General features: G+C 32.9%; 1 protein-coding gene across 4 annotated transcripts in view; it reads right to left on the bottom strand.

Moving 5' to 3' along the window:
- Ca-alpha1t (Ca[2+]-channel protein alpha[[1]] subunit T) overlaps positions 1 to 19,087 on the bottom strand; it is a 134,531-nt gene that overhangs the window by 22,854 nt on the left and 92,590 nt on the right. For 3 of the 4 annotated variants that reach the window (XM_076306879.1, XM_076306877.1, XM_076306880.1), the window contains one exon: positions 3,983 to 4,139. In XM_076306879.1, the coding sequence (XP_076162994.1) occupies positions 3,983 to 4,139 (157 nt within the window). Of the gene's footprint in view, positions 1 to 3,982; positions 4,140 to 15,607; positions 15,729 to 19,087 lie in introns of all 4 variants that reach the window. The other variant, XM_076306878.1, reaches the window with a different exon arrangement.

Here is a 19,087-nt window from a genome sequence, read left to right as displayed (position 1 = left end):
AGAATGGTAACGTAATCCGTAATATATGCATTTTTTAAATAAAATGAGTTATTTTAAAAGTAGAACAAAACACTTTGCAGTCATTATTTTCTGCGTTGCTTATTCTCCCAAATAAATGGAGTGTAAAAAACATCTTTTTTCGCTACGGATTTATGTGTAGCTATACAGTTACAAACATAAATGAAAATATGGATACAGATATAAGTATAAATATAGCCATAGATATACACACAAATATAAATACAGATACAGATATAGATATAGTATAGATATAGATATAGATAAAGATGTAGGTATAGGTATAGATATAGATATAGATATAGATATAGACATAGATCTAGAAATGAATATAGATATAGGTATAGATATAGATATAGATATAGATATAGATATAGATATAGATATAGATATATATATAGATATAGATATAGATATAGATATAGATATAGATATAGATATAGATATAGATATAGATATAGATATAGATATAGATATAGATATAGATATAGATATAGATATAGATATAGATATAGATATAGATATAGATATAGATACAGATATGGGTACAGATATGGATACAGATATGGAAACAGGTATGGATACAGATACGGATACAGATATGGATACAGATATGGATACAGATATGGATACATGTATGGATACATATATGGATACAGGTATGGATACAGGTATGGATACAGGTATGGATACAGGTATGGATACAGGTATGGATACAGGTATGGATACAGGTATGGAAACAAGTATGGATACAGATATGGGTACAGATATAGATACAGATATGGGTACAGATATGGGTACAGATATGGGTACAGATATGGGTACAGATATAGATACAGATATGGGTACAGATATGGATACAGATATGGAAACAGGTATGGATACAGATACGGATACAGATATGGATTGAGATATGGATACAGATATGGATACAGATATGGATACAGATATGGATACAGATATGGATACAGATATCGATACAGATATGGATACAGATATGGATACAGATATATATACAGATATAGATACGGCAATAGATACAGATATAGATTCAGATATAGATATAGATATAGATACAGATATAGACATGGATATAGATATAGCCATGAATATAGATCCAGATATAGATAAAGATATAGCTACAGATATAGATACAGATATAGATACAGATATAGATACAGATATAGATAAAGACATAGATAAAGATATAGCTACAGATATAGATACAGATATAGATACAGATATAGATACAGATATAGATACAGATATAGATACAGATATAGATACAGATATAGATACAGATATAGATACAGATATAGATACAGATGTAGATACAGATGTAGATACAGATATAGATACAGATATAGATACAGATATAGATACAGATATAGATACAGATATAGATACAGATATAGATACAGATATAGATACAGATATAGATACAGATATAGATAGAGATATAGATATAGATATAGATATAGATATAGATATAGAAATAGATATAGAAATAGATATAGATATAGATATAGATATAGATATAGATATAGATATAGATATAGATATACATATAGAAAAAGATATAGATATAGATATAGATATAGATATAGATATAGATATAGATATAGATATAGATATAGATATAGATATAGATATAGATATAGTTATAGATACAGATACAGATACAGATACAGATACAGATACAGATACAGATACAGATACAGATACAGATACAGATACAGATACAGATACAGATACAGATACAGATACAGATACAGATACAGATACAGATACAGATACAGATACAGATACAGATACAGATACAGATACAGATACAGATACAGATACAGATACAGATACAGATACAGATACAGATACAAATACAGATACAAATACAGATACAGATACAGATATAGATACAGATATAGAATTAGATATAGATACAAGTGTAGATACAGGTATAGATACAGATATAGATACAAATATACATACAGATATAGATACAGATATAGATACAGATATAGATACAGATATAGATACAGATATAGATACAGATATAGATACAGATGTAGATACAGATATAGATACAGATATAGATACAGATATAGGTATAGATATAGATATAGATATAGATATAGATACAGATATAGATACAGATAAAGATACAGATATAGATACAGATATAGATACAGATATAGATACAGATATAGATGCAGATATAGACACAGGTATAGATCCATACATATAGATACAATACATATATATATATACATACATACACATACATATATACTTATGTGTATATATATATATATATATATATATATATATATATATTATATATTATATATATATATATATATATATTATATATTATATATATATATATATATATAAAGACAAAGAAGTATAGATTTAGAAATGGACAAAGACATAGATATAGACTTGGACATGGACGTGGATGTGGACGTAGAAGTAGATATAGATGTAAATGTAGACGTAGATGTAGAGATAGACATAGACATAGACGTAGGTATAGACACGGAATAGACATAGACATAGACATAGGTATAGACACGGTAGACACGGTATAGAGATAGATAGGCATAGCATAGACATAGGCATAAACATAGATATAGGCATAGACACAGACAGACATACACGTAGATGTAGACATAGACATAGACATAGACATAGACATAGACATAGACATAGACATAGACATAGACATAAACATAGAAATAGAAATAGAAATAGACATAGACATAGACATAGACATAGACATAGATATAGATATAAACATAAATATAGGCATAGACACAGCACAGACATAGTGGACATAGACATATCATAAACATAGATAGAGACAGAGATATAACATAAACATAGACATAGTCATAGGTATAGACATAGATATAGACATAGTCATAGACATAGACATAGACACAGGCACAGGCACAGGCACAGGCACAGGCGCAGACACAGACACAGACACAGACACAGACACAGACACAGACACAGACACAGACACAGACACAGACACAGACACAGACACAGACACAGATATAGACGTAGACGTAGACGTAGACGTAGAGGTAGACGTAGATGTAGACATAGGCATAGGCATAGACATAGACATAGACATAGACATAGACATAGACATAGACATAGACATAGACATAGACATAGACATAGACATAGACATAGACATAGACATAGATATAGATATAGACGTAGATATAGACGTAGATATAGACATAGATATAGACATAGATATAGACATAGATATAGACATAGATATAGACATAGATATAGACATAGACATAGGCATAGATATAGATATAGACATAGATATAAACATAAATATAGGTATAGACACAGCACAGACATAGTGGACATAGACATATCATAAACATAGACAGGGTCAGAGATATAACATAAACATAGACATAGACATAGATATAGACATAGACATAGACATAGACATAGACATAGACATAGACATAGACATAGACATAGACATAGACATAGACATAGACATAGACATAGACATAGACATAGACGTAGACATAGACATAGACATAGACATAGACATAGACATAGACATAGACACAGACGTAGACATAGACACAGATATAAACATAGACATAGAAATAGACATAAATATAACCATAGGCATAGGCATAGGCATAGGCATAGGCATAGCCATAGCCATAGCCATAAGCATAGGCATAGATACAGCATAGACATAATCATAGGCATCATAATATAAGCATAGATGCAGTATAGACATAATCATAGGCATCATAATATAGACGTAACTACAGTTATAGGTATAAATATAGATATAGATATAGATACAGTTAAAGGTATGGTTATAAGTATAGAAGGAGGGAGGATATCATGTGCTTAAAAATACTTAGTGCATACACAGTGTTTTTGGTGTAAAAGGGAGGAACAGTGGTACCTGAAAGACCGTGACAAGTGCCCAGACGATGTCGTTGAAATGTTTGCGATCACAGCGACACATTGGGTGCCGCGAGACCACCTCGGCACAGGTGCAGGGCCGACTCCGGTCCGCCCACATGCAAAACTTACCCCCGAACAGGTACATCCCTAGGATGCTGCAACCGAGACAATCCGCCGGCCTAAAGTATTACCGCGATTCAAATCGACGGTAAGGATCAGGGACCGGGATACCGATACCACTCGTTGCGAAGCGTCTTCAGTCTTAGGTGCAATTTCATTATTCGAATAGCATCACTGTGCAATTGTTTCAACTTAATCTAGTCTTCAGTCTCGTTCTGATTTCGAATCATTGTGGCGATTAGGAGTTTCGGTGTTTTCAATTGCAACTGATTCTTTCTCCAATCAGTTCCCAACGATATCTTGACTTATTTATCATTGTAAAAGAAATTGTCCACATACTGTGTGAAATTTACGTCGCAACGCTAAACGGGCTGATAAATGGTAATTTAGGGAAGGAAAATATTGATTTTAAACGCGTCCAGATTTTTACGCATCAAAATAGTGTCGTATTAATCTTTTTCTAATGAAATTTTCATATTACCAGAAATAGTCATCGATTTCAAAGTAAATTTATAAATGACATACTCGTGTTAGACATAGATGTTTAATCCTTTAAACGACGCTTTCGAAGTTCAAATATAACGTTGAATATTTTACGTCGCAATTCTGAACTGGAAATGAATTCCTAGCTTGGCAATTGCAATATTATTTATTTCTTCGAAAACTCCCAATATTTAGACAAGAATAAAATCGTATTTGAAAACGACGAACATTTCTTAATTTCAGAAACTAAGATTTAATTTTCTATCCAAATGGTTATTCAGATTCCCCCGTAACGAAAAAAGCAAACTTCAAGTATTTACAATTAAAAAGCATTTTAGTATCTCTTTTCCACGTTTTATTAAAAATTGTCAGGGGAAGGAAAGGATTATAAATAATTAGTGAAAATTGGGAAGTGTTTAAAAAGTAATTGGTGGATTAAAAACTTGACGTTTAACTTAAATTTAACTTAAAACAGAGAACTAATGGTAATTTTTTAGCGTAAAGCAGTCGAATCGAACTGATAACAATTGACACCGTAATAAATAAAGATTTTTACAGTAGACTGAAGACACTTCGCAGAAGACACTAAGCAGGTATGTCGAGTGGACAGCGAAAACAACTGTCACTTGAAGCTTGTACAGTCACATTCTGCAAGATCGGCGTGTCTGTCCACTTATACAAATACATATGTCTTGTATTCAGATAAGAAACAAATAGGCAAACGTGTATAAGATACTCGTATGTTGCTATAAAGCGAATGTTACGTAAGCTGTGTGTAACTGTAAGAAACAGTACGACGACGGTACTAAAATTGCAAAAGTAGAGTTGCCACCAAATGACAAGAAATTTTACATGTTATCAACGTTTGTAGCTGACATCAACGAAGATGAGAAATGTTCGTAAGAAACTGTTATTTATGTAACCGTATTCCTGGTGAATACACTCCGTGATAATAAAACGGGACATTTGAAGGTTTTCTCTATTTCTTAAAATTTACGTAACGTACTAACTTTTTTTTATCACCGGTCGTAGAGACCATTACTTATAATCTATTTTTTTAGTAGCCATGAAACGAAAAAAGCACATTAATAATGTCTTTTACGAGACTAGCAACATCATAGTATTTTAACTAAGGTCTCGTGTATTATCCAATAATTTTAATAATATCCTTAACGTAGTGGTTCGTATATGTATGTCTATTTAAATTATAAAAGAATGACTTGGAGTAATAAACTAAATATGAGAAAGCAATAAGATAGTAATAACAAATGGATCAATATGTTACCACGTAATTACATTTTCAAAATGAAATTTTGAAAACAACTCTCTAATCATCTTTAACAATGATTTTTAGTTCTTAATATAAATAACCAACGCGTTAATTTTAAGAAGTATTTAGAACGTTCAAATGTTTTATTTCATTGTTACGGAGTGTATAAGTGAAGTTATATTCAAAACGAGTACTATGTATAGTTATCTAAAATATTTTCTATAGTCAAACTGTCACGCAATTGGAACATATCGTATATTTCATGAAAAACAAAGAAGAGGTAGAAAAACAACTAAATGGTATAGTAAGATTTATCTTCCAATGACCTCATTTTTCACGTGTTGCTTCAGGAGCACATGGCTCGCATAATCCATGGTATCCCTTTTCCTTTATGGTATATTTCTGGTTAATTCGCAATTGGGACATTAGATAACGTTTCTATAAATATGTGTCACAGAGTGTATATTATATAGCTAATTCGAAACATCTAATCTCGAGTAGTTAACCCATATGCAACATGTCGCATTAAAGACTATGAAATAATGCTCTGTCAATAACTTAGCGATAATCAAAGATTCAAACAATTTGTCTTATGAGTAAATGACACGTTCACAAATACCTTGGACATGTTTAATATACTCGAATATGCGAAATTTGTCAGTTTGAGTTGTTCCATCATCGAATCAGCAGTATCGTGTAATTCTCGCTGACAAGAAACTATGCCACCAAATACACCTGTACAATATAGTTATCCTTCTTTCGAAATGAAATCACATGTCTTTTGTTTTTTTTATTTTTCTAGCTACTCAGCGTATAAAAATGTCAAGAGACATCGTTGTTCGAAAAATGAATACTTCCCAAAATGTTTCAAATGAAAGATAAGATTTGAAAATGCTTGTTAAACGGCGGCTGGATATTAAACGCGTTTATTAAAGCATGTGCCTCGTTACGAACATTGAAAGAAAGTAGCCTGTGATATAAATTTTTCAAATTACCATCCCCGATAAGTTTTCTACAAAATGGTGAAATACTTTTCTAAATGAAAACGTGTAGTCTCATTTATAAAGAAAAACGTAATTGCACATTGCAAGTTCTATGTTTCACTTACGAAGAAACTTAGATCATGAGAAGATACATCTTCTTCTAATGTTCAATATTTTTCGTTACGAAGAATATTGAAAATTTCTTTCTACCTCCGAACAAACAAAAGACAACAAACAACATCTATTCCCATTGCGTGACCCACCCTATATAACAATGAAGGGCGAACGAAAAATATACAATTTGTAATTTTCAATTCGAACTGGATCAGTTCCTGTCTAACAGTAGTAGAACAAATGCAGCAAAGTGTACCTGCCTTTGCAGAATGTCACGGTGGTCATTTATTAAAAAAGAAAAGAAAAAAAAAAAACGGCGAAGCGTAAATGTAATTTCTAAATGTAAGGTTAAAAATCTTGAATGAACTCTCAACGAATGGTTGCACAGGTACTCACTAACTGTCGACATTAGCGGTATCTGTAATATTGTTGTTAACGAACCTTATACGACTACCTGCCTCTAAATTGACTACCTGGAATCGAGTAGCTAAGGTAGAGGTATCGGGTGAACAAAAATATCTATCTACAGCGGTTAACGCAGAGGTATATTAATAGCACGTTAATTGTACGCAATTACGTGTGAGAAATGGTTGTTTCGTTTAAAGTAATCTTTATCTCGTATTTCGTACGCGTCCCGTGACGATTATCAATAATCGATCGTTCGTTCCTATTCACGATACGATTACTCTCTCATCGAATGTCCGTACACGATTCGAACGCAAGGTGAAAGACGATTAAAAGTGAAAGAGAAAACAGATGGAAGAAAGATACGGAATGAAACCGTAGACTTAAAATAGGTAAACGAACGTGTAGATATTTTAACACCAATGACATCGAATGTATTGAAAAATGACACGGAAATCGAGATATGTGCTACACTGTTAAAACTACATGGCGTAGCCCGAGGAGTCGTTAATATTCGAACAGTGATTTTATTGTTCGCGCATAGAAATTCTATCATCGTTAAAATCGTTCTTGTTGCTTACTATTTATAGATCGTGTATATTATTTCTTTGGTACTGCAATACAGGGAGCTCCAACTGTTCAACATTCACTTCGAGTCAACCAATAATTCTGTCCGCCTTCAATTTCTTCCCTATTTGAAACAATAGAAAAATCGATGCTTACAAAAGTATCATAAATGGATTTTTTTTTTTTTAATTCCAATCTCAAATTCTACGTTTGCCTTTCGAGGAAATAACGATACTCCGTATCGGTGGTTTTCAAATCGTTTAAAAGCCCTCCACCTCTCGTTTTCGGTAAAAAGGAAAATTTAAAGCGATCTAAGAAACATGTACTCCTACTGATCGCTGCATTAATAAAAAAAAATGTTTCAGTTACCGACATCTTGTTGGAATAAAAATTATCTTTTGGGTTTCTCAAAACATTCCTGTAATGGCTGGATATGTTCAAAAGAATTGATTTTACGATAGAGACACCTGAGTACTTTCATTAAAAAATTTACCACTCTGTCGCAGTTTGTTCAAAAAAAGTAGACATTACATTTTAAATAACGAAATTGGTTCCCACGAAAACCATGTTGCTATAATATATCCACCACAAAACTATACACCTTCTACAACCAACATTACTTTTCCCATTATTTAAAATAGCAAAGCGATATTCTAAGCGGACGGTGTTATTGGATCACCTTATGTTTCATGATAAAAAAAAAACTAAATTTTTGTCTTAATTATTAATCTTAAAGCAACGATGTCTAGATCATTTTTATTTTATTCATCGAAAAATATAATTTAAAGAAGAAGAAAAACAAAGTTCATCCGACGACTTTGAAATTTTAACGAACAAAGCTATTATTTATCAAAATGGCTGAATTTTATTTAATATTCCAGAATTCTCATTTTTGGAGCAAACGTGTAAAAATATACATCGTTTGCACTGTAATTTTTCGTCTCGTTCGCGATAACGTGGTAACGTCAAGTACCATAGCGTGAAAGTTAGAGATCCCTGTCATGATAATCGCTAAAATTGCTGTCAAATTTATTTGTAATTTTAGTGCCGTTTTTTTACAGTGTAACGATAGTTTGTATGATCAAATGTAATTATTGTAAGAATATGTGTGCACATTGAAACGAGAAGCAACAACGAATACCTAAAAACGCATATCAGCATGCAAAGCTTATATATAGAGTACAAACAACAATTAACATGCACGGCTCGAGCGTACGACCAATCGAGGTAAGCGATATAAGACTGTAAAAGCGCCGACATGAAAAAGGTCAATGTCTCCATCTACTATGTCGATGCGACAACTCCAATATCGAAAATTCTTATACAACAACAACGTTCTACCAGGACACAGATTAAAAGTTTCGTTGCTTCCTTGGAGGAGAAGTGAAAAAAATATAGCAGCAGGCGATATCAATAGTGCATTTGCGACGACCACACAACGATAACAAGAACAATACAGTAACAGGCCTAATTAGAGAAAAATGCGAAGCTTCGATGCAATAATGCTTATTCTCAAGATATAACGTTCCATCAAAGAACTTATATCACAGTTTCATCGAATGAAAATGATCGTACAAAGATTTCATCTACTGTCCATACCACAATATTTGTCATTTTTCGGTCCAATTAATTTTCTTTCGCGGTGCAACGGTACAAAGTAACAAGTACAGTAACACTCGTTTTTAAATTATAATTTTGAGTCCGCTGGTTTTTACATACTCGTAGCGCTTCTTTCCCAAGTGTCGGCCATTTTTATGGGCCAAGCTGAAGTCGAGACTTGCGTGTAAAACGGACGGATGAGAATATGAGACCTGGAAGGTGTGAGTATCTTATTGGTCGGATTCGCATAATCTTGGCCATACGGACGTCTAAGCGATATCTCTCTAAAGAATTATCCGTTGATCATCGCGCCATCTTATCTTACAGAAACGCAACTAACGTGTCCTTACCTGCCCCAGGTGCAACCTTTACGTCTATGTATAGTAGTTATTTTCGTTATGCGACAATTGCAAAGAAATCTATATTTTGCAAATTTAGAAACGAAGGTACATTTTTTAAAATCTACAAATAGACTGATTTGTTGAAGCTTTTTTTGAAAAGTACTTGTACATTTAAAAATTTACATAACATCGAACTAGTACATACTATGATAAGCTCCATTTGATGGTATTGTATTGCATAAAATCTTCAAGCAGAATTAGTAGTAGTTTTATAATCTTTTACTAATTAATATAAGCAGTTAATATCCTAAGTAACTTAATTTAATTCAGCCCAATACGAAATACTTTAACCCTGTTTGGTCTCACTGCACAACTATAAAGCTAGCGTGTACGAATCTCCTAATCACAGATACCCATTGATCTCGTCTCCTCATCCGTACGACTTACCGTTTGACGAGGAAAGTGAACAGACTACACCGAGAGTAGACTAATCAGTTGAAACGTATATTGAGCGACTAAAACAATTTGTTCATATTATATACATACTCGAGCGCGTGATGCGCAAGAGAATATTGTCTATCCATTATTACGTCAACTGTCGCAAAGATGAACACGTGCGTCGTCAGTTAGGCAATCGGTAGCCGATACATCATGATTTTACTTTACGCTGCATTTTTTAACAAGGGAAAGACGACTCGAACCTCCAAGTCATCATGTTGAAGCGAGGAAGGTGAGATTGTTAAAGGTGACTGTACCTTCACTTCTTAAAAAGGCTCCAATTTATTCAACAGTGTAAGTTGAATCGGACCACCCATCCCTACCCGAGCCGCACGTTCTAAACCTTAGCCACGCCTACTGCCATAGTAGTAGGAATAGATTTCAGTTGCGTCTCTATCTCAATATATATACAAATTTAAAGCTTGAAGACTACGAAGACTATAAACTACCGAGGTTTAGTTTATGCTTATATTTAATGTACAAAACGTATGTTTTATCTCATAAGTGTTATTTAGTATAAAATAGAATACTATGTAATATTAACGGTTTTCCCATAGGAGGAGTAATCAAATATTTTGTACGACGCAATCCGACTTAACTCTAGTCATTTTCAACAAACAAGTATTAAGCCATGTTTCCCAAGAGAACAATGTTCCAAAGGTATTGAAATTTAACATTCCTATTATTGCATATAAGAAATACAGAGCGAAAGGAATAATAAAAATAGAAAAATTAAGTTTTTTCTTAAAGAAAAGTATACATCTTTTTAACAAAAAGTTTTTACTTTTGTCACTTTTATTCCTGGAAAGAATTTTCCTTACTCCTACTGGTAATTATATAACCAATGCTTTCCTGGAGTATTGTAAAAAACTAAAAATTGTTGTCCTGTATTAGATATATTATAACTATTGTGTAGTAGTAATATGTCGCGTCTACGCCAATGGGACTCTGTCTGCCGCGTGTTTCTCATTATTTCTCTCTATCTCGCTACCTTCTTCGTCTGTCAGTCCACATGTGTCTGTAACTGTTGCGACTAATAACCAACTATAATTGAATGTGTGCTTAAAAATAAGTGTACCTCTTCCACTTTTCTCGCATTCCTGCCACGGGACTTGAAGTCAGCGGTAAGCTATACTTAGGTTATCTTATGGTTATGCGGGATGTCACGGTACTGATAGACAGAACTCTGGAGTTTGATCTCTGCTTCTTAAAACTAGTAAGAAAAAACGACGACAGATATAGAATAGCAAAAGATAGAAAACAGGACCAGAGAAGAAAGTGGAGACAATTTTAGGAAAGCTTTAAGGTAGGAAACTCTCGTGCGAGTCTGGTCGCCAGATACCTGCGTCCAAGACAACTCGAGAGAAGTAACGAGGAATCACATAAATTGGGAAATGAAACACAGAAAACAAAAAACAGCAGAATGCCAGAGAAATGAAAGTATATTGGAAAGTGAACGGACTAAGGTCTACCCTGATATTCGTAGTAACTTCGGAAACAGAGGACACGCTGGTAACGTCAAGATACCGCAATGTTATTAAAAAGTTTCTATACTATTAATTTGCACTGTATTTCTTGTTCGCACAATGATCCGCTCAACCTGACGTAATATTACAAATTTCAATGTATTTCTCTTGTTCACAAATAATAATTGCAGCATAAAGTTTCTAGTTTAGACTTTTTTGGTGGATCAGTTACAGATTACCAACTTGACAGCATCTGTGTTCGACCCTGCGCTTTACTCGAGATAATAGTCACTTCTCTGCTGACGATTTGTATTCATCCGCAACAGCAGATATGTGTTTCTAGCGGTCCGGTAAATACCTGATTTAAACAATTTTGCCTAATGAACTGCAAATGCACGAAAAACACAGTCGGAGAAAGGGTTCCTTCCTAAGCGCGTTCCGAATTCTTTCGCGCACCTACCTTGCTCATAGCCAATCTCATAGAAGTCGGAACGCGCTAAAACGACCCATTCGCATAAAGGTTCGTCCATGAGTTCAACTGTCTTTCTCGTGGAAATGACTCATTAACCTATTCTGGCCGATTATACCTGCAAATAAACCTCCATACACCTCAACTGTTTATGGGTCGGTAAGAACTTTTTCTGCTACGTTTGCCGTGCATTTGTGAACATATACCCGCTGACATATATTCGTGTCACTTGATTTGACAATACCTCGGTTTATGATATCTCTTTTCCTTCACGGCACTATTCTACTAATTGCGCGATTGAAATGTTATATCGCATTCGCAGAATCATTATATCACTACTCGCACAATCGAGTAGCTAAACTTCTCAAAATATTTAACCTTAATTCGACGTGAATATTGTATATATACGGTAGCTCCTCGCTTAACATTAAAACTACCGACAGATTTTGAAATATTAAGTTTTCTCGACACCCTGACGAGTAAAAAAAATCAAAATTTTTTTTTTCTTATTTTATTAAAGTTTGAAGTGTGCAGAATGTTACGTCAAAAAGGTATTTCGAAATTTAAACACTTAGCGAAGTTGCAACGATAAATAAACTCGATTATTTTTATAGGAAATCTCCGGAATTATACGTCCGATTTACTTCAAACTTTATAAAGGTATTTTTCATAGAGTATTTTACAATGTAACGTACGATTTTTTAAATATGTTATTTTTTTTAATTTTTTCATAAACGTTTAAAGTTTTGGATAAAAATAATTTGATTGAAAAAAATCAAAAAATTTTAATTTAAATTTCTTCAAACTTCGACTATTTCTACAATTATTAGAATTTTCGAAAAATTCGAAAAATTTTATCTTTAAGCGAGGAATTATTATATAATTCGATCACAGATATACAAAATTTTAAATTACATTATAATCGACACACCGATGCGGATTCGTCCTTTGAAGCAATCCGTTTCAGTTCGATTGTTTTCGAAAACATCCTCATCCTGACCTCGAATTTAAGACAATTGGCGGACTATTTTAAATATCACAAATTTATTATACATATTTAAATTTATTAACAAATGTAACGATAAGTATTTACTAAAGAATAGTTTTTTCGCTGGATTGTCAAATTATGAATCTTTATATATCGCGAGGCTGTTGATAGAACATTGCTATTTCATAACAAACTGAATACTTGAATGAATGAATAGTTGATAGAAATACTATTTCATTCGTGTGATTTGCACATAGCTTAATTGCATCGAGGTGTTTTGTAAGATTCAGCTGTTCTGGGGGATTCGTGGCTTCCTCTTTGCAGCCTTGAGAAGGGTGACAATGGTAGTGTGTGATCCTCTTCAACCTCCAGGTGACAAGAAACGCGATGCAAGGGAAACAGAGTTCTCTCACTGATAAAAAGAGACAGGTGCGATAAGGCTGAACGAGGGGAAGGAAGCGCAGAATTTCACACTACCATCGTTCTCCCAAAAGATAGGGTATCCTTTGAAGATTTTCATAAGGTAAAAAAAAGTTCAGCTGTTCTCTCACTCGATTAGTGGTATAACGATTCTGCGTATCAATATCGTAACGTCATAATGACGCTACCTAGTGTTTCAATTGCGCGATAACTAAAAGTATACCGTAATGGAAAAGGGATACTTTTTATTCGAGTTACGTTCGTCTCAAGTGTGACGAATCAGTATTGTATTAATAAAATATTTCTTGCGGGCGAGAGTTACTGTACTTTTGAAATGTGTGATGTAAGATCTTTCTTGTTTGGCGTCTATCGGCAGATTGTTTGGACGATTCGTAAAATTCTCACACTTATGTCTGTTACGCTTCGCAAAGTTTAACGAAAATTTAAACGGTGTAATATTTATTACACCGATTAAACACTCAATGTTTGTAACTATTACACGATATTTAAGAATTACCAAGCTGAAAAGAGCACCTTGAACGAAATGTCTTATTTAAATTCCATGATGAATTATTAGAATATCCTTCCAATGTATTTGAAATGAGAGTTGGACCCTTAAAGGACATATAATATTCACCAAATTGACTAAATAATGTTACATACAAAAGTATGTTTTGTGAAAAAGTTAATATCTCACAAAATATTTCACACTTTATTTTGATAAATTATATATACGTATCTTGACGATAATACATAATACATAATACTTTATATATAATGTATAATATATAATACATTGTATATAATATACAATACATAATGTATAATATACAATACATTATATATAATATACAATACATAATGTGTAATACATAATATATAATATATAATGCATAGTATATAATATATAATGCGTAATGTGAAATCCGTATCTTCAACTATTTACCAAAAATTTGCTTGGGCAATTAAGGATGAAATATCCCGTATATGTAATAAAAACAGGCTAAGGATTTTAGCGTGTTAATATATTTTTGATACGTTTTTCTTTGATATGCACAAATTTCTTAAACCGATTGCTATTTACATTCACTTTTATTCGTTTCTGTAAATATTCCATGGTAAACAAGATATCGTAATGTTTCAAAGTAAAATGTGAAGTCTCTCGTAAAATATTCATTTCTGCAATAAATATACATTTGAATACTTTCGTACACAGAGTAACGAAATTTGTTACGAATTAAGAGAGTCGGAAGAATTTGCACGCTCGGCTAATTGGAAATTCACGAAAATACATAGTAGAAGCACAACAGACATAAAGTATGGAAAAGTCAGTATAAAAATCAGAAGCATGTCAACGGCCAACTCGATGCGCGCCTATGGCGGTATGCACACGTTATAGGACGCTTTCAAACATTTTTTGCACTCGCTAAGCGGTGACTGCGAGTAGACTGCGAATAGAGAAGCGAAGAAACGTTAGGAAAATTCGGTGGTTCAAATGATCCGTGGCCTCCTCCTACCTCGATACGGCGACATGCCATAGGTGTTCATGTATCTCTCATACATACGTTACCTTAGGCCTCGCGATATCATAAAAGCAGATGTACGGTCCGCGGTCGTACGAGTTTAGCTTCGAACGTTGACAAACGTAATAATTGTGTATATATAAATATATAAATATAAATATATATGAAATATATATGTATATTTATATATATATATATTTATATATTTATATATATATATATGTATATACTGTACGCTTGTATATAGGTACTTAGCATATGTAGATGCGTGTGTAGCGTTAATATATATGTATATACGAATATATGTATAATATACACTATTATATAGAGGAAAAAAGCCTTCGAGAGATACGTGAAAAAGTATCCTTTGTAGGTACCTGAAACACCGTCACAATAGCCCAGAGTAACGAGTCAAAGTTTTTTCTATCACACTCGACGTCAGAGCTGCCTTTCATCGTTTCACAGAATTTGCAACCAAACAGGTTCATCCCGAGAATACTACAACACAACGAAACGTGCAATGTACTTCCTTATCCGTAAATATATAGATAGATAGATAGATAAGTAGATCGATAGATGGATACATGGATAGATCGGTAAATGGATAGATACATACATGGATACATGGATAGATGGATACATGGATAGATGGATACATGGATACATGGATACATGGATACATGGATACATGGATACATGGATACATGGATACACGGATACATGGATACACGGATACATGGATACACGGATACATGGATACACGGATACATGGATACACGGATACATGGATACACGGATACATGGATACACGGATACATGGATACACGGATACATGGATACATGGATACATGGATACATGGATACATGGATACATGGATACATGGATACATGGATACATGGATACATGGATACATGGATATATGCCTGAAGAAATAAAGTAAGAACATGGACGCAAGAGAGACAGAAACAGGGAAAGAAAAGTAGAATGTACGAGAGTAAAACTTAAGAATATAATTAAAAAAGCTTATTTCGATTAAGTAAAATCAAATTACTTAAAAAGTATTGGCTTTCAAAGTTTGACAACATATTGCAACGATTGCAATTAGAATTCCTTCAATTTTTGGTATAATTGTATTACCAAGTACGCAGTAGTTTAATTGGAAATTAAATACATTCGAAATCTTCGCACTTGATAGATTTGTATTAAAATATAAGGTTTGTAAGGTCACGTTTTTGTATAAAAGTTTGATATTAAATCAACGAATTTAGAAACATTTATTAAATATTTATATCCGACCAACAAAGGCGATCAATAATTACTTATTTAAACTGGAAACTAAAATCTGTACGAATTATTTTTTCGCGATCGATAGTATGTTTCAGTTCCTTGAATCGTTATATGTAATTTCTTACAGATTTAAAATTTTAACGTACTCCAAGAAAAATTTTATGTGCAAAAAATTTAATATATTTTAAATTTCATTAAATCATCATTTTGACGCCCATTGACCCCAATATTTCATTCCCATCTAATTATAGATGTAACGAACTAACTTGAATACCGATAGCGTACATGTCACTTAATGCTTCGTCGATAGTTCGGTTTTGACAAATAAAAGAAAGAAAAAAAGAAAGAAGAAATGCCATGTGAAAAGTGCAATACTTTCAACAAAAATTTACAAATAAACTGCATTTAGATCCTCGTTAATGTATCGATGAATGTCAAGCCATTAAAATCGGATATCGCAAAATTTCCCATAAGTAATATCATTTCCTTCTTTGATCTAGAAGTGTATGGTATAAAGGCTAACACTTGAGAAAGGTGGAAATAAGATACAATGGATCGTGTGTGTCTTTCTGGGCTTGTTACTTACAAGGAACATCTGCAAAGTGCGAAAAACAATATTACTAAAAAGATTAATAAAAAAGTAAACGTCTATCAAGAGACGATACACTAAACTATTTTTATTTTGATTTTCCAGTAGAAAAGGTCTCTGGTATTTCATTATTCTTCGTGAAATCTCAAATTGTTCTAATTATTGACAATAATAAGATTAATGAAAAATTGTCACCAAGTTATTGGTATACCAAGATTTACTGTCACCAAGACAGTAAAAACTAGGTAAAAGGTAGAAATCCCTAGAGAAACTTTTCCTCTTTGCCAAGTCAATTTTTTCATTTGCCCATCTTGAAAAGACTGCCTTTAAATTAGGCCAGTGTTTCTCACATTGTGGTCTGTGGACCTCAGGGATTCGTGTTTCCTCTGAATAGTGGAAAAAAAACTTCGCGTATTAATTTACTCTTACAAAAAATATCCGATAATAATTTTCTGTTGTCTCTAGCAAAATCATCGGAACATTGATAGATGTATAATCTATCAATTATATCAACCACGGTTCGAGAATTCATGGGAAAAGAATCGATCGAATAGTGGCCAATTATTTGGCAACAAATGGATTTGGAAGTGGTAATAACAATTTCTTCTTGTTGTATTGGTTATTTTGAAAGTACAGGAATAAATTGAGGACAGATAACTATCTCAGGACAATGAGGGTGTTTACTATACGCTTGTCGGAAAAAACTTTTCATACTATCTCCAGATACACGAAATCCGTTAAGAAAGAAGCGATTGTTTACCAGAATGCCTCTGCGGTACACATGCACGCTGTTATTAAAACGTGCGCAATGTAAATAAAAATTAACTTATGTAAAGTGCTGAGTTTTTATTAATCACAATGAGAACGATGTTTTTTAGTATTTAGATCAATTTTCACAGCTTCAGATACTTGTTCTTTTAACTGAACATTAGTGCATCATTATCCTTTTGAAGACGAGTGTCTTTTAAAGATAGAAAAAAAGGTAACAAGATAAGAGACGTAAATCATTTTGATGAAAGCACTATGAAGATTTGGTGAGCACTCTGCATTTTTGTACAATATACTACTTAATGCTCACTCGATAATTATTATTATAAGCAAAAATCGGTATACTTGTAATAATAGTGTCAATTCATTTCTGGATGTTTGATACGCAAGATATCATATACGTCTATGGTGAATGCCTTTACGCGGTACCATGAAAGATAAAGAAATGATTCCATGCATTTTCCATTAGGTTACAGTAATAATATAAACACAATCGAGCCTCTAGTTCGATCTTTGATAGTGTCTGTGTGTACCTGTGTCAGTTGTGTATTAACACTACCAAAAGGGTCAATTTGACTTGTTTTAAACACAACTCGATTATTAACGGTGTCTTTGCGACGAATACTATTATCTTCGATTAATTTCAAATTTTCTATATATCTAATGATACATATGGTATGTAATGATACGTAGTAATACAGTGTAAATTCATGAATGTATAACATATTTATGAATTTGTAACAAATTTACAAGATTGAACGAAATTGGTAAAGAATATGTAAAGTTTGTAAATTTATAAATAATATGTTTGAAAGGGTTTCAAATGTAGATAGAAATAAAAAACACACGAATTAAGTGTGAAATGTGATTAATTTGTCGCGAAATCGAATCCTGGTGCAAACGAATAAGTATGATTAGTTACCAAGTCGATGTTAGTGCTATTTGTTGACATATTTCGTAGAGGCATTCTTCTCGGACGCGTATGGTAGTTTTAGAGAAAATATGCACTACCCTATTGAGAGTCAGCGTTTGTTACATCAACATTTAGTTTTTCCCAAAATTACTAAATAACAAGTTAGTTTAGCTGACAATTGTTAGTGCATTACTCTGTATAATTTCAGCAACAAACCCTACTTTCTCTCGTCAGGATATCGTTTCTGTCAAACAGAAAATGTTTTCAACTCCAAACTATTCAAATTTCAACAATTGGTA

The sequence above is a fragment of the Ptiloglossa arizonensis genome, chromosome 3 (genome assembly GCF_051014685.1).
Source record: "Ptiloglossa arizonensis isolate GNS036 chromosome 3, iyPtiAriz1_principal, whole genome shotgun sequence".
NCBI classification, from domain to species: Eukaryota; Metazoa; Arthropoda; class Insecta; order Hymenoptera; family Colletidae; genus Ptiloglossa; species Ptiloglossa arizonensis.
This window is presented reverse-complemented; position numbering and strand designations above follow the sequence as displayed.